Consider the following 26,515-nt stretch of genomic DNA (forward strand, 5'->3'; position numbering starts at 1 on the left):
GGCATTTTTAAGAAAGTAGATATCATTCATTAAATGCTTAACATTTTTTACATCGAAATTGTTTTTCAGAGTGATCTGCTACAGACATGTATGGAACTAGCAGTTCTCAGGATTTTTGCGGACAACTCTGTCTCTGATCCTTCAGATCCTAGCTGTTTTGTATGTCCAAAAGCATTTGCATTTTTTTCCCCTATAATAGCCAGCCTTACAAGAAGAAACACTGCCTCCCTGTACACCTTGTCTTGACTAAATAATACCTCAACAGAAAGAACACTACTCCTAGAGGATAACCACATCTTGGGGCTCTCACACCTTTTGCTTTTTCTGCAGAACTGTCTCCTAGCCGTGCTGACAGGGGCCTTTGGGCACCATCACATCCCAGATGCTAATAATTTTTATTTATTTTGTTGTGCAGCCTAGCAAAGCTCAGTCAAGAAGAAAACACAGAAATCCCTCTTTGACAGGGTTTGCTTGGTAGTATCAGCAGTCATGCAAAGTAGGAGATCATAAAATATTCGTTTTCATTTTTACTCCACCTTCTCTTCAAATAGCTCACGTAGACTTTCAGCCATGAATGAATAATATCTAACAATTGCTCTTTGAAGTAAATATTATTATCTCTGTATATGGAGCTGAAAGTGTACTACAGGTTGTTAAAAACCTTTCTCGTGTATGCATCAGAACTATATCAATCACGAGAAAAACATGCACTCAGTCCTGGATTTTGAATCAGCAAGATTATTTTTTATAGGAACAAGTCATTAATTTTAGAGAAAAACAGTTTCAGGCATTTGAGATGGAAGCAAATGCTATTTCCTTTTTCATAACAGTTAATTGTTGAGTTGATTTTCAGTAGAGGAAATCAAGCTTTAAATTCCAAAATTCTTCACTCTAACAGTAAATAAAGGTACTTTCTATATATTAATATTATGCCTTCTTCTATTTAGATCATTAAACAACAACAACAAAACCTGGTAAGACAAAGATGCATCATTATATTTCACTCTATCAAGGTATCTGATGCATAGATTATTTATGTGGGAAATTGCATATATATTATTTAAAGTGTTCAGGTCAAGCTAGCATTAACAGCAGGAAACACATTTACATCAGAAGAAGGAGGAAAAAAAAAAATCAGTAATTTAAATACTTTTTGCCTTGAGCATGAAACATGTCAGATGCAGTGAGAGCAAAGGCCAGGCTGGGCTGGGAGAAATTATGGTGATGGGAGAAAGAAGAGCATCTCCAGAAGAGAGAAGAAAGGTGAGACAGAAAATAAAAGATTCAAGAGAAAAAGAAATCAAAGGAGAAAGGAAGGAAAGATGTGAAGGGATGAAGTGAGAGAGTGGGAAATGGAGACGAAAAGGCCTGAGGAGTGTGATGAGAAGACCTCACCTGCTAGCTGAAATGGAATTCCAGTGGGACGGCCATGGGGCCAGCTCACTGTCATGGCTGGTGGTGCTCTGCAGTCCCCTGGCCCCACAAGTGAAGCTGAGCCTGCAGGTGGTTGCCTTAAGGGTGCATGTCACTGCCCACAGTGAAACCACTTCTTCAAAAGAGAGGGCTCGAGAGCTGAGCCACAAGGAAGCGGCTGTGGGACACAGAGAAGAGGGGCCTCTCTGGGGGTCGGGGAGCATCTTCTGTCAGAGGATGTCTCCACCAAGCTGAGCAGCTGCCTCTGCTTCTGCTGCTCAGTCTTCAGACTGTTGCTCACGCTTTTACAAAGATATATTTTCTCATGTAAATTTGGTGAAGCAGACTTTTTGCTGTCTCACTTCAACTCTTATTTTTGAAGCAGTTACAATTTCTGCTTTCACGTGCTGGCAGAAAGCCTAATTTTTACAAGTCCTGATGAGGGGAAGAGCAAGTGTTTTGCTAAGCTAAAGAGCTCCAAAAAAAAACCAAAAAATCCAAATGAAGTTTGTGAGACACCACGGGAATACCCTGCCGCATCTGTCGTTGTGGGCTGGGGGAGGTTTCCCATGCTTGGTGAGCACTTGCTCTGCTGGTGACAGAAGACCTGCTGCAGTCCTCTCCGAGAGCCCGGGGGCTACCAGCCGGGCAGGGAGCTTGTGCCACGGGGCTGTACTTATACCAGGGGGAACAGGGAACTAGCACTGTTTGCAGGAAGGTTCAAAGCAAGCTACAGCTGTTCTGAAGTCGTTACACAGATTACTTGTCTAGGGGATAAAAATAAAGGCCTCCAGGCTCAGATGCGTGCCTGTCGGGGCACAGTCCCTCAGCCCTCGGCCTGTCCCTGCTTGCCACCTTCCTTGGAGCATAGTGCTTCAGGAGCTGCCTCCTCATCGGCTCCTGGTCGCTGGTGTGTAAGGGGTGGAACTGGCCCAGGTGTAGCTGAATTTGCTGGCGCCAGCAAGCCCCTCTGGTTTGTACCAGGACAGGACATCACAGAGGGGCAGACAGATCTCCCTACCTTGCACAGCTATGTATCACAGTCACCAGGCAGAGAGTGGATCCAGTTCTAAGGATTAAGCTGCAGCATCTCCCCCATGATACCCCAGGATAGGCTGGGGGATTTTTATTATTTGCTCAGCTGTTGTAATTTATATATAAAGTTATATTTTATTATATTATTCATTCAGTTGTTATTTTTACTTGCCAAGAGCTAAGCATTCATTCTGCAATTGTTCAGAACCTGGGTAAAAAGAATCCTTAAGCAAATAAACTGAGTGTTGGTAAGTGTTCTCAGAAACATCTCAGAGATGATATCTAGATTTTTTATTTTTTATTGATAGATGGTATCAATAATAAAATATCTTCTGCATTAGAGAAGTCAAAATAAAATTGTAGATGGACCAGAGCTAGACAGGCATACCACATCTAAAAGAAGACACAGAAAACATCCTAAAGGTAACTGCAGGGGCAATGGGGCACAGAGGCCAGCATTGTTCATGGATATGAATGCATGATCTCTCACAAGACTGCCTTAGAAACACTGACTGAGTCAATAGCATTGTACTGTGGTGCTGAAGACAAGTTTGTGTGTTTTTCAGTGCAAAGGAAGGAGCTGGAATGATATGAAAACTAGGGAGGTACATATTTGCAAAGATGCAAAAATGAGAAAAGGATTGCATGGGCATTAAAGAAATTGATGCAAACATGAAAATACCATGATGGCAACAACATTTCTTGGCTGGCAGGTTGTCCCTTTTTTTCCACAGCCCGCACTGGTACACAGTCCCATAGCATGAATGACTTTAAAAGACACCCCTGGAGATTGCCTAGTCCAGTGCATGTTATGCTCAAAACATCATCAGCTAGTACAGGTTGCCCCAGAGCACATCCTGTACAGTTTTAAATACCAACAGGGATGGAGAGTCCACAACTTTTCCTGGCAATATCTTCAGTACTCAAACAACCTCACAGTATAAAATTGTTTCCTGATATTCAGAGTGAACTTCCCCTGTTTCAGTTTGTGCACATTGCATCTGGCCCTGTCACTGGGTACCACAGAAATGAGTCTGGCTCCCCCAACAGATATTTATACACATTGATAAGGTTCCCCCCAACCCTACAGGCTAAACAGTTCCAGCCGCTTCACCCCCTTCTCATATGCCAGATACCCCAATCCCTTTTCATCTTTAGGAAAAAAGGAAGACCTGAGGAACTACAGACCAGTGTAGTCAGTGTAATCAGCCTCCATGTCTGTCAAGATCGTGGAGCAGATCCCCCCAGAAACTATGAGAAGGCACATGGAAAATAAGGAGGTGACTGGTGACAGACAATATGACTTCACTAAGGGCAAATGGCACCTGACAAATCTGGCAGCCTTCTACAACGGGGTTACAGCACTGGTGTGTGAGGGAAGAGCAACTGACATCATCTACCCGGACTCGTACAAAGAGCTGGACACTGTCCTGCACGACATCCTTGTCTCTAAACTGGAGAGACATGAATTTGACAGAGAGACCAATCGGTGGATAAGGAACTGGCTGGATGGTTGCACTCAAGGAATTGTGGTCAATGGCTTGATGTCCAAGTGGAGAGCAGTGATGAAGGGTGTTCCTGAGGGATCCGTTTTGGGTCCGAAATGGTTCAACATGTTATTTATCAGTAACACGTCTTGTACTTTCTTGTACCCCTTTCAACCGCACGCATATATACAGGTTTTGCCCTCAGAAAACAGAGAGTAGACAGTTTGTGCTTCTGTTCCGAAAATAACAGACATCTACCCCAGCCACTGAGAGCTCACTGTCAGGCGCGTGGCCTGACAAAGACTTGTCTGAATACTTACTTATCTACCAGGCAAGTGGATACTTGTCCTTTGATTTAAAATTGGCAAGTGACCCAAGTGCTTTGTTTTCTCTTCCATCTGATGCATTCAGCACTGGTAGTTGCTAGGTATCCATTGAAGATACTTGCTTTTTTGTGGTTCAGACAAGGAGAAACTAACGTTTAATAATGAAAATCTGTTGCTGGTGATTCAGCTGATCTGGTATCAGAAGTTTTAATGTGTATGTCAGGTTTTCAGCGTAAAAGCTTCTGTGAAAGATGCCATCAGCTAGGACTGTTCATATCTACTGGACTAAGCCAAAATATATTTATAAATTCTGACAAATTAACTTATTCATAAAGATGCTGGACGGGAGTCAGAAAGGGTTCAATGCATGAATCATACACATGTATATGACAGTAAAGTATTCTTTGAGTGAGCAGGGCTTTTTTCCACCATGAGAAAGTGGTTTCTGTTATCAAGTATTTTGTCCAACTCATGTCCCATCCTGGTTGGCCTTCACTGCAACAGGTAGATAAAGCCTATGCCTGTGAGAGCAGCCACATGATGAGAAATTCTCCAGCTAAACCATATGATCGGATTACCAGCACAGTGTAACTAAACTTACATTTCAGTGTCTGTACTAATATGAATTCTAGCTTAGGGCTAGACCTCCCCCCTATACATTATTAATATAGGTGTTAGCATACATTTTTAATGTAGGTGTTAGGAAGAGCACTTCAGGGTCAACGCCTGATTTGCGACTTGAGTTGAATTCAAAACTTCACTGAGTTGAAATGAATTTCTTTTTGCATGTGAATGGGAGTCCGGCTGGAAGCAACACCTGGTTTCTTCCAGATACTGTTAATTACTGACAACTGTCCAGTTAGGGACCCATGACTATTGCCACAGCAGCTCAGCACATGCAGTCCAACATCCTGATTGCCATATTAGTAATTCTCAAATATTTCAAAGGCAGATAAAAAATTCCCTAATTTTGTGGAATAATCTCCTCAAGAGTGGCAATTTCCCTCTGACTTCAGACAGCAGCTAGTGTAGATCTGAAGTATCAGGCTTTATTACTCTTCCTCTGAAAAATAAATGAGTAAATGCTAAATTCTTGTCTAATATTACTGTGGACCCTGATCATATCTGTATTTTTTCCTTAATTATATACTATAATGATAGGCTTTAAAAGTAAAATTCAGATTAGGTGAAGACTTTTTTTAGAAGTATTTCCTTTCATCTGTTTCAATAATATTAAGGCCAGTTTTGTAAGTAGAGACAGTATCTTCTAATATACCAACTGGTACTGTTGGAAAAAACCCAGTGTTTACACATTACTTTTTTCAACTACTTGGTTGGTTAAACAAGATTCCTACCTACAAAACTTGTCTTGCCTATACCTCAAAAAAAAAAAAAAAAATCAGTTACAACAACTCCCTTAAAAAGTATTGCTATTCATTTGCATTATCTGATGCCAGCCAGCACTTCAGGATCTGTTTCCACATGATTTAATAAACATGTTAATTCTGGGTTGACACAAAGAGAAACTGTCATTCTCAATAGCAAACATGGCTTTCTCAACAGTGGTTCAATGTTAAGGGGGAGCTGCTTGGCACTTGCAAACTGATTTGGCTGGAAAAAAAGAGCTCTTGGCAGGTGTTTCCTTTCCAAGGCTTCCCTCCCCGCCCCTCTCATAGTGTTTGGTTCTGGCTTTCTGGCACAGCTCATAAAAACTCTATCACTTGGCCATGGCTGCATGTGTGCATACAGCAGTATTTCCCCATTTCTGGGTCGAAAAGCACACCACAGTTATCACTTAACTACAAAGTGGGACAAGACCCAGGGGTATCTATCTGCTTCTCTTTCCTCTTGCTTCCTGAATTTCATGCAAAGTACAGCAACACTCTCCTCAGAGGTACCAGCTGCAATGATCAGGGGACCTAGTTTTGTGAAAAAAAATAACATTGTCAACCACTCCTTTGCAGGAATGCATTGTCCATCTCCATGCACTACACAAAGCAGGGGAGCAAGCTGAAGCAGACGGAGAATGGTCTGCAGGGCTCCTCAGCACTCTGGCTGACCAGCAGGAACAGGCAATAAAAATCAGAATCTGGAGGGAGACACATGATTAATGAGAGGATGTCAGGCTCCCATATGGACACTCACTGCAGGTCAGTCTCCAGGCCACGTCCTTGTGTATAGTTAACAGAAATGAAGAGACAGGAGAGGTGACAGCTTGCCAGAGTCACAAAAAGAGGCTCATGCCACCTTGAGCCTCTTCCCATTATCAGTTCTGCTCTGCTGGCCAAGACAATGTAGAAAAGATGAGGGACACTTCCAAGTTGGTTTGTTTAGTGGCTCAGGTACCGTACTTAGGCTGACTTCAGTGGGGGAGAACCCAAACATTCTTGGCACCATACTGCACACCTCATTGCTAGCTGGGTACTCGGGCTGGCAGGATCATGCACTACTGCCCAGTCCACTACCTCAGCTCTTCCTACATCCAGCGGGAATGTTTTGAACCTGAGATACAGCATGCAGATAGAATAAATGTGGGTTGTGCATATACAAGCCCATTTGTGTCCTTATTGCTAACCTCACTGTGTACATGTAATATTAGACATATGCAGAGATCAGCAAAAGAGCTGTGGGAAACGCAGATCCACAAGGTTAGAATACACTTCAGTGATGGGAGTGGCTATGCATCTCAAGTCTTTGCCTGGAAGAATAAACTTCATGTTCAACCAGTTTACCCAGAAAAGGTATTACCCTATGTGTATCTTCAAATCTCTTTTAAGATAATTTGATACCATTAAATCCACAATACTAAAGCTCCAGACAAAAGACCCACCGATGTTGGGAAAACTCTGGGTGAAAGCTGAGATTTTTCTTCTCCCTTACTAGCATTTTTGTGCCTCTCCTTCAAACTGCCTCACATGTATATATAACTTTTCTACTCAGTCTGACCTCTGGGGAGAGAAGGGATGTTTTCCAAGGGACATCATTCCTGGAATAAGAGGTGATAAATAGACTATAATAATAATCAGGCTTAAGCAGAGGATGATATTGGGTTCCTCTCTCCCCTTCACACCTGGCATCATCTCAACACAACACCTTCTACCTCCTATTCCCCTCTATGAACCCATGAACCCTGAAGTACACATCTCCCTGAGACCTCCACCTTCTGCTGGCATTTTCCCAGGGCACTAATCAGCCAGACAAAGGGAGGGAAAACAATGCACTCCCAGACTCTCTCTTCACTGCAGCAGCTGAGGGAAGTAGGTACTGCAGGTACCTGTGTGTAGCTGCAACAGTGCAGGGAAGCCTTTGTTTTCACTCCTCAGAGGCATAACACTAATGCCAGGGGTCTAAGTGATACACAACCAAGCAGCACTGTGGGCACCTCACCTGAAGCAGACGGGACCAATCTGTGCACTAAAGCAAACTGATTTTGGTTATCTCAGAAGGCTCAAGTTGGAACTGAAATGTTTCCCATGGTTGAGGCATTTAGGAGGTCTTTCTCCCTTGTGGAATCTACTGTGGTTTGTCTGAGCTCCGACACCAAGATTTTAATGGAGAAACCAACAGGGTCTTTCCACCCTTTGGCCTACTTTTCAAGCTTGGAGGAAGACAGAAGCTGTGAGCTCTTTGTTGAAAGAAAGTAAAAGGCTGAAAATTGTTGGAGAATGACACAGAGATTATATCCTCACCATCTTCTTGGTATACAGTCTAAAACTGAAGCCTGCACTGTTGTAGTCTTGTCCTTTCTCTAGTTTTCTGTCCAAAATTTTAGATCTTGAGATTTCAGCTTAAGGCACGTTTACTTCTCAAGGTCTTTGAACATTCCATCTGATGAAGAAAGACTGATTTGTTCCAATGAGACAAGCTCACTCATTATTTTTAAATTTCTTTTCACACAAACTGTCAAAGCATCTTCTAGGCAGGCCCTGATTTTCTTTTCATTTTTAATAAGAGAGAAGGCTATGATAGACAACAAGTAATCTTAATTCCACAGTAAATGTTTTTCTTACCAAAATAATGTCAAGTGCACTTTAACTTACATTTTTTCAACTACATATACACACTATTTCAGTGATTGCACAAGCTATGCCAACAACTTGACTGAGTAAAAATCGAAAAATTTAAAATCTTGAGTAGCCCTGCAAGACAGTCATTTAAAATTCACGTAACAAAGTTGTCCAAGCTCCGGGGAAAAGACTTGAAGCATTTTCTTAAAAACTGCGTCTCGTCACCTGGAAAGGGAGAATCCTTCAGGCTGCATTCCTGTTATGCCAGCCGGCAAGGCACGGCCAGCAGGCTGCCCTGTGTTTTTTCGGCAGGAAAGAGGTACGAGACTTTTGCGGGGGGAAGCCGGTTGAAATCCTGCTGGGACCGCCGGTGCTTTGACCTCGACCCCGCGATGGGGGAGAAGGCTCGAGATCCAGGCTGGCAGCGCGCTCGAGAGCCGAGCGGCCGCGGGGCAGGGGCCGGGCCGTGTGCCGGGGGTCACCTGCCGGGGGTCACCTCCCTGGCGCGGGCAGTTAACGCCCCTCGCCGCCCACGACCCCGCCGCTGCGCCCCGCCGGACACCGCTCTCGGCCGCCCGCGGCTGCGCGGCCGCCGCGCTCCATCCCGCCACCCCTCCCTGCCTCCCTCCCGGCCTGCTCCCGCCCGCACCACCGGCTCCCCCTCCGCCTCCCCGGCCCGGCCGGCGGCGCTACCCAGGATGCTCCGCGCCGGCGCAGGCGCGGCCGCTCAGGAAGAGGAAAATGGCATAAACAACCCCGAGCGCCGGGACCGCTGAGGAGGAGGAGGCGCCGCCGCCCCGGGCCGCGCGGCCCCTTTAAGAGGCGCGGAGTCGGCCCCTCCTCCTCCTCCTGCCCCTTCCGGAGCCGGACCCGGGGTGACGGCGGTCCCCGCGCCCCTTCCCCCTGCCCGCCCCCTTCCCCATGGTGCCGACCCCGGCGGCGGGGCGGTTGCCATGAACAGCAGCGGCCTGCCCTGCTCGTCGCCGTCGCCGGTGGTGGGGCCGCCGCCGGGGGCGGGGGTCGGCGTGGCGGGGCCGGCGGCCGGCGGGGCGGGGGCCGGCGGCGGCGGTGGCGGGGCCGTGAAGCTGAAGTTCTGCCGCTACTACGCCAAGGACAAGACCTGCTTCTACGGCGAGGAGTGCCAGTTCCTGCATGAGGAGCCGGGCGCCGCCCCCGCCGGCCCAGGGCCCGCCGCCCCCCCCCTCGGCGGGCTCCCGCTCGGCATCCCCCCGCCCGCCGCCGCCGCCGGACCGGGCTACTCAGCGCACGGGGCCAGCTCGGGCCCGGCGGCAGCGGTGGTGGGGCCTAAGAAAGCCGAACTGGGGGCGGGAGGCGGAGGCGGCGGCGGCGGCGGGGGGCTGGATGGCCCACGGCTGGCGAGTGAGTGCGGCGGGGCGGCCCGGGGGTGGGGTGGGGGGGCCCTGCCGGGAGGGGGAGGCGGGCGGCGCGTTGTTCCTCATCCCCGGCACGCCGCGGTGCTGCCGGAAACAAGTAACAACAGCCATGGTGGTGCCGGGGGACCCCGGGCCGCCCGCCCTGCTGCGGCCGTCTCGGACGGGCGGACGGGGCTGGGCCGGCTGCTCGAAGGGGACCCGGCCGGTACCGATGGGAAGGTGCGGGCAGGTGTGTGTGGGAAGGGGCTCCTCCGATGTGGCTTTAAAGGGGCTTCTGGGCAGCTGTCCATCCGTCCCTTTAGCGGTAGGCTTGGTGCAGGTACTCCCTGCCCGAAGTCAGGCCGGGAGCAGGGAGGCAGCGCTTTCCGGAGCGGTACCCTTGGATGGGCTCTTCCGAGCAGCGTGTATTGAGTGTCGGCTCTTGAAAGTCTTAAATGTTCCAGCTAAAATACAGTGTTAAAATTACAAGAAAAGAATTGTAAATAGCGATTCAGCTCAACATGAGAAAGAATTTCTTTATGTTGAGGGTGGCAGAGCACTGGAACAGGCTGCCCAGGGCTTGTGGAGTCTCCCTGTCTGTAAATATTTAAACCCTACCTGGATGGATTCTGTGTAACCTGCTCTAGGTGATTCTGCCTTGGCAGGGGGTTTGAACTAGATGATCCCCAGACCCCTTCCAGCCTCAATATATGATTCTGTGATAGATATCTATGTTATTTACTACTCTGAGCAGAAGTTGCTTCAATTTTTTTTCCGCAGGTTTTTCAGCCCTTATGCGCAGCCCTTTTTCAAATGGTGAGAGTTCAGATAGCCTGTATGTCATGCAGAGCTGCACTGCTGTTGCTGTTCGGTTGTGCATCCTCCTGATGTGCAGGCCCATAGTTAGATGGAGCTTGCGGAAAACTGATTTTAATAACCATTTGTTTTTAGGTGAAGCAGCATTTGGCAGGCTATGGAAACATGCTCCTTCAGAAAAGTCGTGCTTCTTTTCATGAGTATGTTAAGCTTGGCTGCATTACTGATTTTTGACACAAGCCTGGCATTTATTTACATTAAATGCTTTAGCTACCTTCGCTACTAAATGGTCACAACTATATTTTTTTTCTGAAATTAAGATGCAACCATGCTGAACATCCTGTATGTAGGTTTTTAGTGCTTGATAAATCTTTTGGGATCCTGCAATTGCTGTTTTGCCAGGTGCGGTGGGCTTGTGCTGCTGAGTATGAACTGTAGTTGGTAGCTTCTCAGTGTCTTACATTAACACCAGACTGTCCTGTCTCCCCTTTCAGGGGGAGCCTTTTAATATACTACTGCGTAAGGCTTTCTTTTAAAAGTCTACCAGATTTTTGTTGAACTTAAGTTATTCAAGCTGAAGGCTGTCTTGCCTTTATTTTTTTTTTTTAATGGAATAGAAATGTGTTGGAGGGATTCAGCAGCAATAAGTCAATCTTTGTTAATTTTTCTTTTGGACAGAGTTTGGTATGAAACATACTTTTTCCCCTGTGTGAAAGAAAATGGTTAGGGGATTCAGACTTGGGGAGAGGATGCATAATTTAGCTTGCAGGTAAAAGCTCCTATATGAAGGATACTCTTCTAAGAAACAGTTAAAAAAATTTGCCCAAGCTCTGAATCTAAGACAAAAATCTTCAGAATTTGTGTGTGCTTGGGAGTTGATACTGCTGAGCAGTTAAATTATTTGAAACACTTGCTTCTATTGAATGCGCTTGCTGCAGTTGTGCCCAGTTAATGAGTGAGGGCACCAAGAATGGAGAAGCCCACTATGAGGTTGTCAGTGGTTGCCTGCTGGGAAGGCCATATCAGCTGTTGTAAGGGGCAAAAGCTTTGACTGGTAGAAGATCTTGAAGGACACTAGCTAGGAAAAAGAGCCTGGGAATGAAAGACAGGGAAATTTAAGTTGAAGAGCCAGAGAATGGGCCTAGTCTCACTTCTAAACTCCTTTGCTTTGGGATGCATTTGTGAAAAAAATAAGGAAAATAATTCTTCAAAATCTGAAGTTGATATGTATAAGTACTGACAAGCTAATACCTAAATTCCTTACCTTGCTGGTTGCCTGTGGTGTTAACAGTATGATTTCCAAGTGGATGGAATGAAAGTTTTATTTCTGTGGATGTAGGAAGTAACACAAAGTTATATTAAAAACGTTCTGAGGTTAGGAACATGAAATTGGGAATTGCCGAGAATCACCTGCCTGTACAGTCTCACTGACTGTCTTCTCTAAGTATTTGGTAGTCTTAATGTGACTGTGGATGCCACCTTCTCTTGTTCCTTCCTCACTGGACACCAGCTTCATTCAGTGCACAGAGCAGATAATGCTCATTGACTAATTAACTGGGTAGTCCTATTTATTGTTAAAAGTGGGTCAGTGCCTCATTCTAACATGCGTGTTACTCTAATCCTGCTTTGAGTACAGGATTATTAATTTACTTACAGGTTTTTCTGTGTTAATCACAAGGGCTCCCCAAATACCAACTTATTTTCACAACATGGGTGGTAGTAATGTTGAGTGATGAGGAGATGGTGAACAGTGAAAATGCAAGAAATCTCCAGTGTGGAAGTATCTCAGAGTATGAAGTGGAATGAGCATCCTCAGAGCTAACGAGGAGGAGTTTCTCAGGCGATGTGTGGTTAAGCTGTTCCGTGCCCATAGATGTTTTGAATGCAAACATCTGACAGAATTCCAGAAGTGATCAGAGAGTCTTGGAAGAAAACTCTGCTTGAGGTTATTAAATACAAAACCTCCCCATCTCTGGATCAGACTCATCTTCCCCTACATATATATGGCTGAAAGCCTGCTGGGAAATCTTGCTTTATCCTTGCCTCATGCTTATGCTTTTGTCCACATACCTACTGCTGTCCGATACCGGATGAGGTAGTGGGCTTAATGTGGCTTTGGCTTGATGGTGTGGCTTTTTATGTTCCTGGGAAGCAAGACTGACCATGTCCATGAGCTTCACCCGCTCTCAGAAGGTAGTGCTGCTGCCCAGTGCCCCTAGACTAGTTGACATTTGGAGCATGTGTTCAAAGCATCATTCCTGCTTCTTCCACCAGAGTTGTGAGTGCTCAGCCTTCTGCATAGTTCACCTTCCAAGAGTAACGTGGCCAGCTGACAGCATACAGAATAGGGAACATAGCTGATATTGCCTATTTAAAATTTTATTTTAAAAAATTAATCTTTTGTACCTAGAACTTCCGTGACAAAAAGGGGGAAAGGGAAATAGCACATTTTCTCCAAAATTGGTAGCTGCTAAAATCTGCACGTGGCGCTTTTCTAATAGATGTATGTCCCATGTGTCCGCCCAGTGAGCAGCAGTGGCAGCAGGACCGAATCTGTAGAAGGCTATAGAAGGAGCAGAGGAGGGGAAATGATTGGTACTTGCTATTTAGGGGAAAAGATATGATAGATTAACAGGATTTAAAGGAGTAGCGTATGGAAGGATGAGTAGAGGGCATGGTAGCATGAAGAATTTCTGCTCTTATATCTGCCCTCTGTTCTCTGTAGCACTTTGCAACTTCTGTAAACAGCAGACCAGCAGTCTCCTTTGCTGCATGCTGTGGGCTTGGTCCTAGGCCACCATCCCTTCTCAGTGCTGCCTGAGGGAGGATCTAGAGGGAAATGTGGTATTAAAGTGTATCATGCCTGTACCTAGGTAAGACAAGTTAAAGTTGCATGGACAACTGCCATTGTATTTGTTAGCTTTCAGGTAGTTGAACAGGTGTAATACTCTTTTGCATGTAGACCTCGTATATTTATAGATACAAGCTGAAGTATGGCTCCAAACATTTGCTAGTTTCTGCCACACTTTTTGCTGTGAAGTTGATAATACATAGTACTCACCCTTTCTTCTGGCTTCCAATTCCTATAAAACACTGGGACACTGAGCTGAGGAGTGCCAGGTGTGCTCTGGGCCCAGTGGCAGCTGCGGAGCTGCCTGTGAGGAGCTGGCCACAGCAGCAGTGCTGCTGCTGCAGGAGTTTCCAGTGCCAGAGCCTAGCCCACCCTTTCATTGTGACATGTTTGAATCCGTTTCTCTTCTAGAAAGCCTTTTGCAAAGCCCTCCCAGGAAATCTGTAGTTGGAAAACAGGCCTGTGTTTCTGCAAGGTGGTATTTTCCTATGGCTGCTGAGAAAAGCCCATCTGTGAATAGACTTTATTGCCAGCCTGCGGAGAAGGTGGAAAGGGACCTCAAGACTTGGGGTGTGTTGGGTTGGCCTAATAAAAGCATTGTTTGTTTTCACAGCCCTAATAAAAGCATTATTTCTGTTTTTACAGCCAACCACCTGCATGCTGTGTCTAGTCAGGGCGGTAGTCGTCACTGCTGTAGAAACTCCGTATGTATGCAATCGCTCCGTGGTTAGTTTAGTGAGCATTGCACCTTTGGTTTTGTGAAATCCCTGAGTATGCTGGGAGTGGAAAGACATAGACATTTGTGAATTTTCTGCTTTTTAAAAGGTGTTTGATTCTTTACCAGTACACTCCTTTTTAAACAAAATGAAGCAGCTGATATAGAAAAAATGGAAAGATAGCTATTCAGCAAAATTGATACTAAAGGTAATCTGTTGGATTACACTCCTTAATGCAGTTAAACTGCTCAGGGTTATTGTAAATGTGGATTTTTTTTTACATTTGGTAGCATTTCAGTATTTACAGATCGAACTGTTTAGAAACAGATAGTTACAGGAAACTTTTAAGTACAAGTATGTTGCAGTATGTCACATACTCTTCACTTTTCCTGAGGTTTGTTTCTTCTCCACTTCTATGGAGAAAACAGGTAAAAGTGTGTGCTTGAGAATTCTTTTTCCAAACATGTTTGTACTTTTTGTGAGTGATGCTGTATTAGTTGTGTACTTCAGTTGTGGGGTTTTTTTTTCTTTTAGAGGTGCCTTCCCTTTTAATTTTCATTATGCCTTTTCCAGGAGTTGACAGATCATACAATTTTCATCTTGTTTTTGCTCTGAATATTTTTAAGAAATGGGGAAACAATTCTGAGCATTGAAGGGACATTTGGAGACAGATACAATTGAGAATTGAAGAGTAAAACCAATAACTGGTTAGAGATGCATGAGAGGAAATGAAGACTACTAACTTCACTTAATCACTTTTTGTCTTATATGTCAGATGCAGAAATTAGGCAATTAGACACGGATTTTCTTTTTGCTTTTATGTGTTTCATGTGAAAATAACAGGATCATGGAATATTCTATGTTGGAAGGGACCCACAAGGATCGTTGAGTCCAACTGTTAACTGAATAGCCTGTAGGAGGAAAATTATTTGGGGGAGCTAAGGAAAAAGAAAGAGAAGGAAAAATTTCTCAATCTGCAAGGTTATTTGGGATTTTGAGGGCAGTGAAACTTAAAAAAAATTGCACTAGTAATTGGCTTTGATTTTATCTGTTTATATACCTTGTGAGTTTTTCTTATTGTATAGGAATTCATTCAAAGTCCAAAAAATTCACAAGAATTATGGATACCAGAGGAGTATTTGTAATCACTTGTTTCTGGTAGAACACAGGCTGTGTTGTGTACTGAAGAGTACTGTAGCACTATTACTCTTGTCGTTTTCCTGCTTCAAAGCCAAACATGAAAAGGAGTGAGTGTGAGGATAGCTACACTATATGAGCAAACTGTATGCTGTATCTTAATAATTGGAAGCTTGTTTTTCAAGATTCAGAACACCCCATTTTAATTCCTATCTAGCAGGTATTAGAAACTGGTTGTTTTAGATATCACTGTAGGAGTGGGCCTTCAGGAATGATTTGAATGTCCAGAAAATAGTGACTCTGAGGACTAGCCCAGAAAGGTTTCCATGTGTAAGGAACCAGCTAGAAGCAAATTTAGACTGCTGTGGGAAAAATGGATAAATGCTAAGTGAGGGTGGGGTGATAGACCACAAGCATTTCTGTAGAACCTCCAAAGCGGAAAAAATAATCTTGGTTGTGAGGCAGCTGATGAAAAGGGGTCAGTGGAGGGATTTAGATAGTAAGCTGATGTTTTCCTGATTTGTTTCTTTCTAGTAAAGATGTAATGCTTTATGTCATCAGAAAAGTGTGTGGTGAATCACTGTGTATGGACATGAGTATAGGACATGAGTTGAAATTGATCACACTCTGTGTGTGTGTGCAGGCTTCATGAGTCTTTCAGTAGTTAAAGTTCCGATTGTGTGGTTGCCTTGTTTGATCTTCAAAGATATTTTGTGCTTAGAACTTACTTGTATTTTTTAATTTGCTTTTTAACAGCCTTTTACTGCTGACCTTTTTTGAATTTGAGACTGGAAATTTAGAAACAAAGCACAGGTATACAAAAGGGAGAGCAGAGACCACATTGTCCAAGTTGCTGTCAAGTCGGTCGTAAAATGTGTGATTCCTGTAGTTTATGGGTAGAGTCCCTCAGCTTCAGTTGGTCTAATGCTGAGGCTGATGGCAAGAAAACCTTTCCTTTCTTTTATGCATTCTCCCCAGCTGCTGTGAAAAATATCCTAATGTTCTCTCCAGGTTATCTGCACATGCTTCATGCAATTACTTTTATAAAATGTTGAGTATTAATTGGAGGCTATTAAAACAAAAGCTTAAATGTTTGAAAAAATTGATGCAGTTTATTGAATAGTTTAGTGCAATGTTTTAGGAGTTGTAAAAGATCTTGGAGAGCGTTAGCTCTGAAAGCCATGATATTAAGTAATTGCACTACTTTAAATTGCTGTTTCTGATAACAGGATAGTTCTGATTTACTCTTTTGAGAAAGTATCAATTTTAATTTGTATTATCACTGTGCTTTTGGACTTGATCCATGATGAGGAGTCCAGCTGCTCTACTCTGTAATAAACAGAGCAGAAGGATGGCACTTACGCTGTTTTTCAGTCTTCATCAGATGGTATCTTCATCAGATATGTTAGGTATACAAAAAAAAGACAGCTCAGCCATTTAAAATTATGGTAAAGACAGCTGTTTTCCTTTGCTTGCCCATGAATATCTCTGTGTGTAGTGGGAGTGTTTGTAAATAAAGCAGCATTTCCCAAACTGTTTTGCTTCCTGTCTGCCTTTCAGCTAACTTGGTTCATTTGTGCTGTCTGCCCTCCGACTGCACTCTGTCACAGCATCCTAACCCAGGCATGTGCTTTTATTTTTGCCTCTCATGCCTGGGAGTGTCGTTCATTGTCTTTGTCTGGTGCCTCTATTTCAGAGAGTCCTAGTCTGTTTTTCAAAAACATTGCATTAAATGAGAAAGGCATAGAAACAGCAGAGAATCCAATTTCCCTAACAAGTTCCAAGTAGTGGCACTGTAGAGAAAATAACACTGAGGTGTACAAGTGAGGTTAGTACCACCAGCACAGGATTTCCTGGTGTGTGGAAATGTACATGTCAGTACAAAACGGAAGACAAGCATAAGCTCCTTTGACACCTCAATGCTTCTAGGTGACTAAAAGGACACAAATCTTAAATGACTTGCCTTAGATAAGCTTTGTATAGGCATTTCACTGTTTTTGTCTCAATATAAGGATGGCTATCTCTGTAAATTCCTCCGGAGATATGGCACTGTGGTTTTTACTGCTTTATATCCAGCTGAGATAGCACCTTGTCCTTAGGATGCACGTGTATACAACGAACCTATGATTCAGTTTACCAGCTCATGCAAAGTGCACTGTTGCAGTGCTGAGAGTTTAAATCAAGATTATGTATAAACTTTTTACTCAGCATAAAAACAATTGTGCATTTTAAAAAGCAGTAATAGCAAAATGAATTATTTAAATCCATGTTTTATTACCTTGCCAGAAATCTTTTAAATATTGTTTTGAAAAGTATCAGCTAAATCTGTTGTGGCCTTGCTTTAGCCCATTCATGTTGGGAGCAATATATCACATTACTGGAAAGGATCCTTATTTATATGAAGAACAGTGTCTGAGATTGTCAGTGCTGATACTGGGTTCATAAAAGAAGTAGTCTAGGATAATACAGTATTTGTTTACTGGTTAGTGAAAGCATAGACTGAAAAAATCAAAAAATCTTTCCAGATAGTATTAGTGTTCAGATAGTGCCCGTGTTAGACAAGTATTAAACTAAAATTCACTGGAACTGACGGGTTCAGTTGAAGCATATGTGTTGAGTTCATCGCAGTACTACTCAAGCACTTAAGCTGTGGTGAGATACTTTGTTTCTGAAAAATATCATTGTAATGCAAAAGTAACTATCTTTTCTTTCTTTTTCCCTGTTTGGTGCGAGCCTCTGGCGGGAAGCCTACTTTCTCTTAAAATTCTGTGGGAGAGGAATTATATAAGAAGATACTTATTTTTAATTGCAGTTGTCACATTAAGCTGCAGTGTTACTCACCAAGCAAGAAATGTATTAGATGATATGTGTATAAAAAGTAGAAGACTTCATCTTAATTTCTCAAGATGTTCTATTTAATTTCTTTCCAGAATTGCCAGGATGCAACTTCTGTTTTGAATATTGATGGGATTGAGAAATTTGTTCTATTTTCACACAGGTCCTTACATAACGTGTTAGCATTTTTTTCCCCCCCCCGGATTCTTTGCTGTTCCCTTGCACATCCGTCTTTTCTCTTACCTGCCTGGTCAGCCTTTCTCTTTTTACAAGGAAGTTGTTGGTTCTCTCCAAGAAGAACCTGTTGAAATATATACAGCTTCAATGCCTGGATAGTGCTACACAACAGAAGGGCTTATTCCTTTAACAAAAAATAGCTAATTCAAGATTTTCCTAAAATTGCCTAAACTTATCTAAAGTTATAATCAATGCTTTAAAAGAGAAAAGACAGACACCAGAAGTTTATTGCTATTTCAATACCATGGTGTATGGGAATGTTTTAAAGCGGTTGCTTGCAATTGTTCTATAAGAAAGATATGGATGGATAAATCAATTGCAGGGACTGATGTGAATTAGTAAACACATGAGAATAAAAACTTTGAGGACTAGAATATTCTTTTTCCAGCTTAGGTTTCCACTTTTTTAATATCACACTGCTCGTGTGGTAAAGTGCGCCCACTTCTGCAGACCTTTTATGGGTTGCTTATGATGAATAATTTTTCTTTTTACATTCTCTAAACTACTGTGGTCTTCAAGAAGCAAGTGAGAATTTCTGATTTGCTAAATGTTTGGCAGAAGCAGGAGAAAGTTATCAACTTCTCATAGGGAAGGCCAGGTGCCAAATACAGTAAAAATGCTTTGGCTGTTTAGGTATTTGCCGGGCTATCAACAGTGTAGAAGCTCAATGTCCCTTTGAACACAAATGGAGTATGTGTTGAACATTTCTTTTTTTCACTCTATAAGCAATGCAAGAATTACTTTTTTTTATCTTTTCTGCAGGCTTAATTTTCTTGCTGATTGCTACAGGGAAGTCAGTTTAAAGAGGCTAGTATTGAATTTTCTTTTGAAGGCAATAGTTATACTTGCCACTTCTAGAGCTTTCTGTTTAAACCTGAGCTACTGCCAAGAAAACTGTCCTCTGCTCCTGTGAGTGTACTTTTGATGGTTTTCTTTTGATTGTTCCTGTGGAATGCGTTATCTTGTGCTTTGGGTCCCTCTGCTAGCAGTATGTTTCTAGACCATTTGGAAGAGGACAATAAAAATCCTTGGAGTTGAAAGCCATTTTGAAATTGCTGTGGTACGAGTGGAATTGGGTGCTGCGAAGGTGGGTCAGCAGTGGAGTACAGCAATTTGTTGGAGTGGCACAAGGAGGCTGATTGGTATGGCCAAACCACAGCACTTCAGTACAGAGATGGTCTTCCTGCAGCTAGATAAAAGAAAATGTTCTGGAGTAGCTTCTGCTGTTTGGAGTGCCCAGTTAGATATCACTGTGCCAATAGCCTAAATTGTAGCTTTGAGCAGTTTTAAGTGTTTTGGATAGGCTGGCATAGTAAATACCAGCAGTAGAAAGGATGCAGCGTCAAAGATCCTAGCAGCATCCTCAGCCTTGCTCAGCTCTGGGGTTGCTGCCCAAAGCTTGCTCATGCTTCCAGCCTGACCTGCCTGTCACTGAGGGTGTTTCAGCCAGAGCAGGAGCAGAGCACCTGGTGCTTTATCTGTGCCCTAGCGAGGTAACTGTCACAGTTTCCAGGGCTTTGTTTGGATAATGGGTGACTGAGCTACTGTACCACCTGTCTGGAGTTACTGCAGGTCAGCTCTGGGGTTTCTCAGTGTGGCAAAACTTGCAAGTTTTCATTTGCTTCTTCCCAGTTTGAAGGATTTTGTGCATTAACTGTATTTATTCAAGGGAGAAATGAAGGTATGTGGAGTCTCATGATGACTCTGGCATAGTGAGGAGCAGTGGGAGAAGCAGGAAGAATTAGTCTTTCTTAATTCTTCAATAAAGCCCGAAGGATTTGGAAAGCTGATGGTGTCACCTAAGGGAGTATCTTGCTAGTTTGCTAAAAATTGGATAGATTCTATAATTTCTGGCAAAAGTATAAGATGAAGTAGCAGATATACTGCTGAAATTTTATAGTGTACCTTGAAATGACAACTGTTCCTGGAAATGAAACAGTTTTTGCTGGTCAGTCAAGGTGTAGTGTAAAAACTGCAGGGGTTTTTGATAATGGCTGAAATATAGGCAGAGAAAGCTACATTGGAAATGCATTTTTATAATAAATAAAAAAACACAGTGAAAACCTTGAATAGTTTATGAGCAAACTGGACTGAAACTGCTTACAATTACACATGGATATGCTGTCTTTTTGTTTTCTTGTATGAATGGGTCGTCCTAGTATTTTTCATGATGCCAGAAAACCATATGTAATATGCTAACCTTCACAGTGTAAGTTAGGGACTGACAGTAGCAGGAAGCATGAGACAGTAATTGGCATTACTGCAGATATTACTATTTTCCATAGTACAGTGGTTGAACTATAAAATACTTTTCCTAGACTTCTGAATGTGACTTCACCAAGTGAAGGTGAAAGAGGAACAGTCATTTAGAAGACAAATCCAAAAAGTTTTGTCTGTTTTAGGGCTGTAGCAAGAGGACATCTGAAGTTTCTATGTGGCTGCTTATTTAGAGTTGTGAAGGAGGATCTAGGACATGGATAGTGGAGGGAGTTTTATTTTCCTATTCTCTTAGGTAACTTTTAAAACTTCTGTAAAAAGAAGTAGCAATGCATTAATAATTAGCATCTTTAAAGTTTCTTAGTTATTTCCTTCAAACCTACAGAATATACAAATAATGTTCTAGATTTGGCAGCAAAACTTCAAGAATCTTTCTCCCTTGCAAAACTGTTTATTGCCACTGAGATATTCCATTTATTTGGTGTCTCACATACAGCTCTCCATTTGAACTGGTGTTGGTGTTACCCTCAGTGGGCTGATTCATGCAGCTCCAGTCTCAGGGGAGTGCCGCTGGGCAGTGTTTCCTTCTGTGTGTGGTATGCGTGCTACTCATCATCCTCCTCTTCAGCCCTTCCTGTGGTTGCATATGACTGTACTTCTTTTGCTGTTTTCTGTGCCTAACACATGGAAAGGGCTCATCAGGTTATGTAGTCTGTTTTGTAGGGAAAATTCCTGTTCTGATGAAACTTGACAGTTTGTAATATGCATTCCTTTAGCTGTGCCACTAAGTTGCATTTTATTTCCTTTGAGGATTAGGATCAGGAAGTTGTTTCCGGGTGTCACCACCTGGCTGCAAGTCCTCCCAGAAGTTCAAGTTGGATAGTTTGGTACAGGATGTTCCTCTGAGTTGGATGTGTGCCTTCCTACCTTAAAGCTACCCATTACTCATGCCTGTTGGCTTGCAGTGGTCTGGCCATACTGATTAGTGTCTTTATAATTTACTGTGGGTGCTTTTACAGAAGGTTAATTTGAACTGCAGCTTGCATACCATTGTAAATGTTGTTTTTTTCCTGTCAAAGTAATACCTGCTTGAGAGTTTTGTGTTAATTATGACAACATCTTGTTCTTTGTAGTTTTTTTGTATTGAATTAATTTATTTGTGGTTAAAGTTTTGTATGTGGAGGCCCTTGTTTCTAGGCGGGATGAATTTCTTCTTGCATCCTTCACACTTGCTTTCAATCTAAAGGATTTTTTTGGCTACATTTCAGGAAATTGTTGCGACTTTATGAAGAATGAGATGATGAAAATTGTCTTAAGCTCTTAAGGAAGCATTTAAAGTGTTTGTGCTTTCTCTGAAAGGGTTTGAGATATTTTTAAGTGTGCATTTTCTACATGTTACCCTTTAAAAGAACCAGTGCATCCAGTTCAAAACTCTGCTTAACTCATATATTTCCGAGAAGGGCATGCAAGAATATGGGTTTTCATAAAATAAGCTTGTCTTCTAGGTTTTTTTAAATTGATTTATTTTCTTTTTGATATCATTACTGTCCTTGTTATTCTTGTTTCTTAAGATCAGACTCCTCTGCTTCTTTCTGCATATGTGCTGTAACTTCATGCTACAGATGCTCTCATTTGGCAACTTCTTTCATAAAGTTCCTTTTTCATGCTATGCACTAATACGTTTTTGGTTGTTTTGCTGAGAGGACGGTAGTACCAGCTGTTTCCTATTCTATTCCCCTACCAAAAAATATACGTCTAATAGATTCTAGCGAATAAACCCATGGTAAAGGAAACTTTCTGAAGCATTTTTCTTTTTTTTTCTTTTCCTTTTAGTTCCCGGCATGGATGGTGGTGGCTTAGCTGATGCTAGTCTAACGGATTCGTACTTTAGCACCAGCTTCATTGGTGTTAATGGATTTGGAAGTCCTGCTGAAACAAAGTATCCCATGATGCAGGTAATAGCAGTGATTTGTTTCATTAGTCCGGCTGGTGTTACACCAAAAAGGGAAAACTGCTCAAGAGGCAGGACAAATGGAGCCTTTTGGAATGTGTCATCCTGTATGATCTCCAGAGTATATACTCACTTTAATCTTGCAAATGGAAATGAAACAGTATCATTGCTTTAAAATTAATCTGTTTTTGTTAGCACTTACCTGAGCTTGTTGTGCTGAGCTTTGCTGCATACATTAACTCTGTGTTAGGTTTCTTTACTGAATGTGAATTTCTAGGTTTCTTTTTAGGTGCATAGCTTTTGATAAATATATAAAAATCACATTTTGAAACTTTTCAAATATCAAAATTTGCTGAAGCAAAATATGAACTGTTGAACCTGAAATTACTAGGCAAAAATTTCAGAATTTGTAAGCTCAGACTCTGGTGGTAGTATGTTGAATTCATATTTAAATCTTCTGAAACATTTCCCTGTATTTGTAGTGTTCTGTAGAGGTTGGCATAGGAACTCCTATGAGATGGAATTTATTGTGTAGGTAGTATTATGCAAAATTTGCAACAGATGTCTGTCGTATTTAAAACCTAAATGAGTATCTACTGAATTAACACATGAAGTACTATAATAACTCCCTCAAAGTGTTATGCATTTTAAAAGCAGCACAGTCTGTCCCTGAAAAGAAGATGCTCTATCCTGTACTAAACAAAGCAACTTCTGGTAAATGAGAGAGCGCACAAGTCAAACAATTCACACTGAGTCCTGACAACACCTCTCTTCTTTTATATCGAGGAAACTCTCCTTATGAGGTTACTTTGATCTCAATTGTGGCTGTATTATGGATTGAAAAATAACTCAGCAAAAGGTGGGAATTAATTAGGTGTGTTCCTTTTTTTCTTTTCTTTTGTTTGTTTGGTTTTTTTTTCCTGCATGTTTTCAAGAAGGCTGGATTTTCTTATTCGACAGAATTGTAGAAGTATGGAAATGTTTTACTGACAGTTATGCATGATATAAAAAGAAAAATTTTAACCTCTGATCCCAAAGTGTACTACTGAAGCTGGCAGTTACAAATTTTTGTATCACTAAGGTCCTATAATTTTAACACAAGGTCATTATGTTCTGTATCCTTAAATGGTATTCTGCAGAAACACTGGTGTCTTTCTAAACACCAATTTTTAATTATAACTGTTTCTTCTAGAAAGACAGTCAATAAGGCATGCATCTAACATGAATGCTCATAGGATTCTTAAATACTTTACTAATGCCTGAGATTACAGTCAAGGCATTGTTGTTTCTTTTTGAGAAGAAATCAGTGTGCCTCTTGCCCATTGGAAGATAAGGAAAATTACTTCTGAAGAAGGGTTTTATTCGTGTTGAGAATGTGCTAACAGGCATCAAACTACAGTTTGAAAAGCATTCCTATATTGATTTTTTTCCTTTGAATCCTGTATTTTAAGTTCTTGCTTGCATAGGTAAAGCTGGTAATGCTGTCTGTTTTGACTGTATGTCAGCTTCTAGGTTAAGTCTATACTGACAAAGGTTAGCCACTTGGAATGAGATTTTCTGTGTAATTCAACCCTTTGGAGAACAAGGCAAGGGAGAAATTTTAGTGGGTTTGACTTTAAATAATACTAGTTCTTTATGGTTTGAAACAGAGACTTTAAATCTGATAGATTGGTTATTGTGTCAAGGATATACCTCTTGCTTGCTTTCTCTGAAAATTTGTACAGATTTTGTCACTCGATTAAACCTTTGTAGAACTGGTTTAGATAAACCCACTGGAGACTTCCTAGATGTTAGATAATTTCCCAAGGATGTAATCTGCACTGACATGTTCCAGCTTGAGTATGTTTTTGCAGTTGCAGCTCTGGCATAATCTAGGCCTTGCCTGAACTCTGAGAAGGAACGCTGATCAGGTTCATTTCCCTCTTTGCTTCTACTTCAGATTGAAGCAGCGTGGAAGTGGATCTATATTTAATGAAAGAGAGCTGTATCTGTGTTAATTGGAGCAGAGGGGTTGGTAAGGGAAAAGAGATTTATGCTGTAGGCTTAGAGAAGCTGAGCTGAAGATAAGTAAACAAGAAACCAGGAAGGATTGAGCAAAGGGACTGAAGGAGAGAAGAGACCTTGGTGGGACACTCACAGAATGGGGACTGGAATGGTACAAATGCAATACACAGAAACTGAAAACAAGTTTTCATAAGGTAAAGGCAGGACAAAGTAGGGTGGAGAGAACAAATCCATGTTCCTATTTCTCTCCAGGTTCTTGAATCAACCTAAAGATACTAAAAATGCAGTATTCTGCCATCAATGAAACGTCAAATGTCTTCTGTAAAGTATCTGATTAACTCTCAGTTTTGCTTTTGCAGATGGAAATACCAGTTCCATCTGAGTTGCGTTGTCATCTCTGGTGAACGTGTGTAGTTCACAATATGAGGCAAGCTCTTCAGCTTGTTTTTTAAAGCTGGGAAATTGCAAATGCATGCAAATAAACACACTGATAGAAAAACACTAGTAAGATGCAGCAAGATGTTAGGAAATGGTAAGTTTAGGTTGCGAGTGCAGCCTTGAGGTTTATATATAGAGTTGTATTTCTCATAATGTTGTGTAGTTTTTTTTCAGCGGGAAAACTATTAGTGGGACTTACTGAGAACACAAGATGTGTGGCACATCCATGTGTATTGAGCATCTGTTCGATATTTGATTAAATGCTCATCGTTTCTGTGCTTTATTCCTGCATGCTGTTCGCATCCTTGCGAAGACTTAGTTGGCAGTGCACTTTCGGGTGCCGTTGCAATTATTCCATCAAACTTTGTGGAATGCTTTCCTTATGGAACAAGAAAGTAGTCTACATTTTATAGATGCATGGGATGGAAAAGGATGGCAATTAAACAAACAATGCCCCAACAGTGCTGGCAAACAAGAGACCTGAGTTTTTGAAACTAATCTTTACAGTTGGAAGGTGAGGAATGGAATTAATAACCACCAGTAAAATACTTGGTTCATGTTGCTTCACTGGCCTCACTCTAGCAACGATAGTAACAAAATCAGTCCCTTCTGGGTATTGCTCATTTCTGTTACCATGAAAGTCTTTCTGCTGTCCTTGTTTCATTCACTAGATACCTCTCAACATAATCATCAGGTTCAATTGATGAGTTGTCGTGACTATTCCTGTCTAATCTCCAGAATGTGTTTGTCATGTGCAGCACATAAAACAGAGGTTTGTTGAAAAGAGTGTGTGATTGTATATGTTGGGGTTATCATAATGCATATATAACGGAACCGAACTGCATCAAGCAAAGCTATATCCAAAGTTTGCAATTACCACATTTGTGTGCAGTGCCTGATCGCTAAGACTCAGTGTTCAGTAAGCAGCGAAAGGGAGGGAAGTGGCTAACATCATGATGAATTGGGTGTGGATGTACTGCTTTGACCATAAATAATGTAGATGAATAGTTGTCAACATTTCTGTAGAATGGCTATTTCTGACTTTCAGATTTTATTTATATCTGTGGAAGAATATTTTATGAGATCTTAAACATATCTTTGGGCTTAGATTAGTGGTTAAGATGCAATTAATGGCAATACTCACTTTGCAGTGGGGAAAACAGAGTAAAAATACTCAGCACAGTTAAGAAGAGGCAGGATTTTTGAAGTGGCCATGGTTCTAATTCTTCCTTTTTCTTCCTTTCTGAAAGCTATCTCTTTGCCTCATCTTCCACTCCTCCTACTTCAAAGGTCTTTGCTGTTAGCCAGCCTTTCCTTGGCCCCCATTGTTGTCTTCTGTTGTTACTAACCTGGTTTCCTATTGATTAATAGTCTTCTGTCCTCACTGGTTTGTGTTTTTCCGTAATACTGTTTTGTTTCATGTGTCTCTTCTTCCTTGAATCTACATATGCTTTCATATACTATATTAACAGTATTGTCTTCCATCTTATCAAAGCACTTTTTTTCTGTTTTCCCCTTCTCTAGGTAATGCTAATGGACTGCAGAGCAGACCTGCACAACACATGGCCCACAGGCTGCATGCTGTCCTCAAAGCTGTTCTTTTTCTTTTTGGCATAGCAGCAGCTGCCCAGAGACAGTCAGAGGTGTGGTTCAAAAAGCAGCTCACTGCTTT

At 42.1% G+C, this 26,515-nt stretch overlaps 2 protein-coding genes across 7 annotated transcripts in view; one reads left to right on the forward strand and one right to left on the reverse strand.

Moving 5' to 3' along the window:
• The window catches only part of FLT3 (fms related receptor tyrosine kinase 3), a 42,000-nt gene extending 40,517 nt beyond the window's left edge, over positions 1–1,483 (reverse strand). For both annotated transcript variants that reach the window (XM_048295597.1, XM_048295598.1), the window contains exon 1: positions 1,396–1,483. In XM_048295597.1, the coding sequence (XP_048151554.1) occupies positions 1,396–1,450 (55 nt within the window). In that variant the 5' untranslated portion in view covers positions 1,451–1,483. The remainder of the gene's footprint in view (positions 1–1,395) is intronic.
• A 7,506-nt stretch (positions 1,484–8,989) lies between these two features.
• The window catches only part of PAN3 (poly(A) specific ribonuclease subunit PAN3), a 102,935-nt gene continuing 85,409 nt past the window's right edge, over positions 8,990–26,515 (forward strand). For 4 of the 5 annotated variants that reach the window (XM_048294974.1, XM_048294973.1, XM_048294972.1 and 1 more), the window contains exons 1-2: positions 8,990–9,648; positions 22,284–22,405. In XM_048294974.1, the coding sequence (XP_048150931.1) occupies positions 9,222–9,648; positions 22,284–22,405 (549 nt within the window). In that variant the 5' untranslated portion in view covers positions 8,990–9,221. The remainder of the gene's footprint in view (positions 9,649–22,283; positions 22,406–26,515) is intronic. The other variant, XM_048294971.1, reaches the window with a different exon arrangement.

The sequence above is a fragment of the Corvus hawaiiensis genome, chromosome 2 (genome assembly GCF_020740725.1).
Source record: "Corvus hawaiiensis isolate bCorHaw1 chromosome 2, bCorHaw1.pri.cur, whole genome shotgun sequence".
Taxonomy (NCBI): domain Eukaryota; kingdom Metazoa; phylum Chordata; class Aves; order Passeriformes; family Corvidae; genus Corvus; species Corvus hawaiiensis.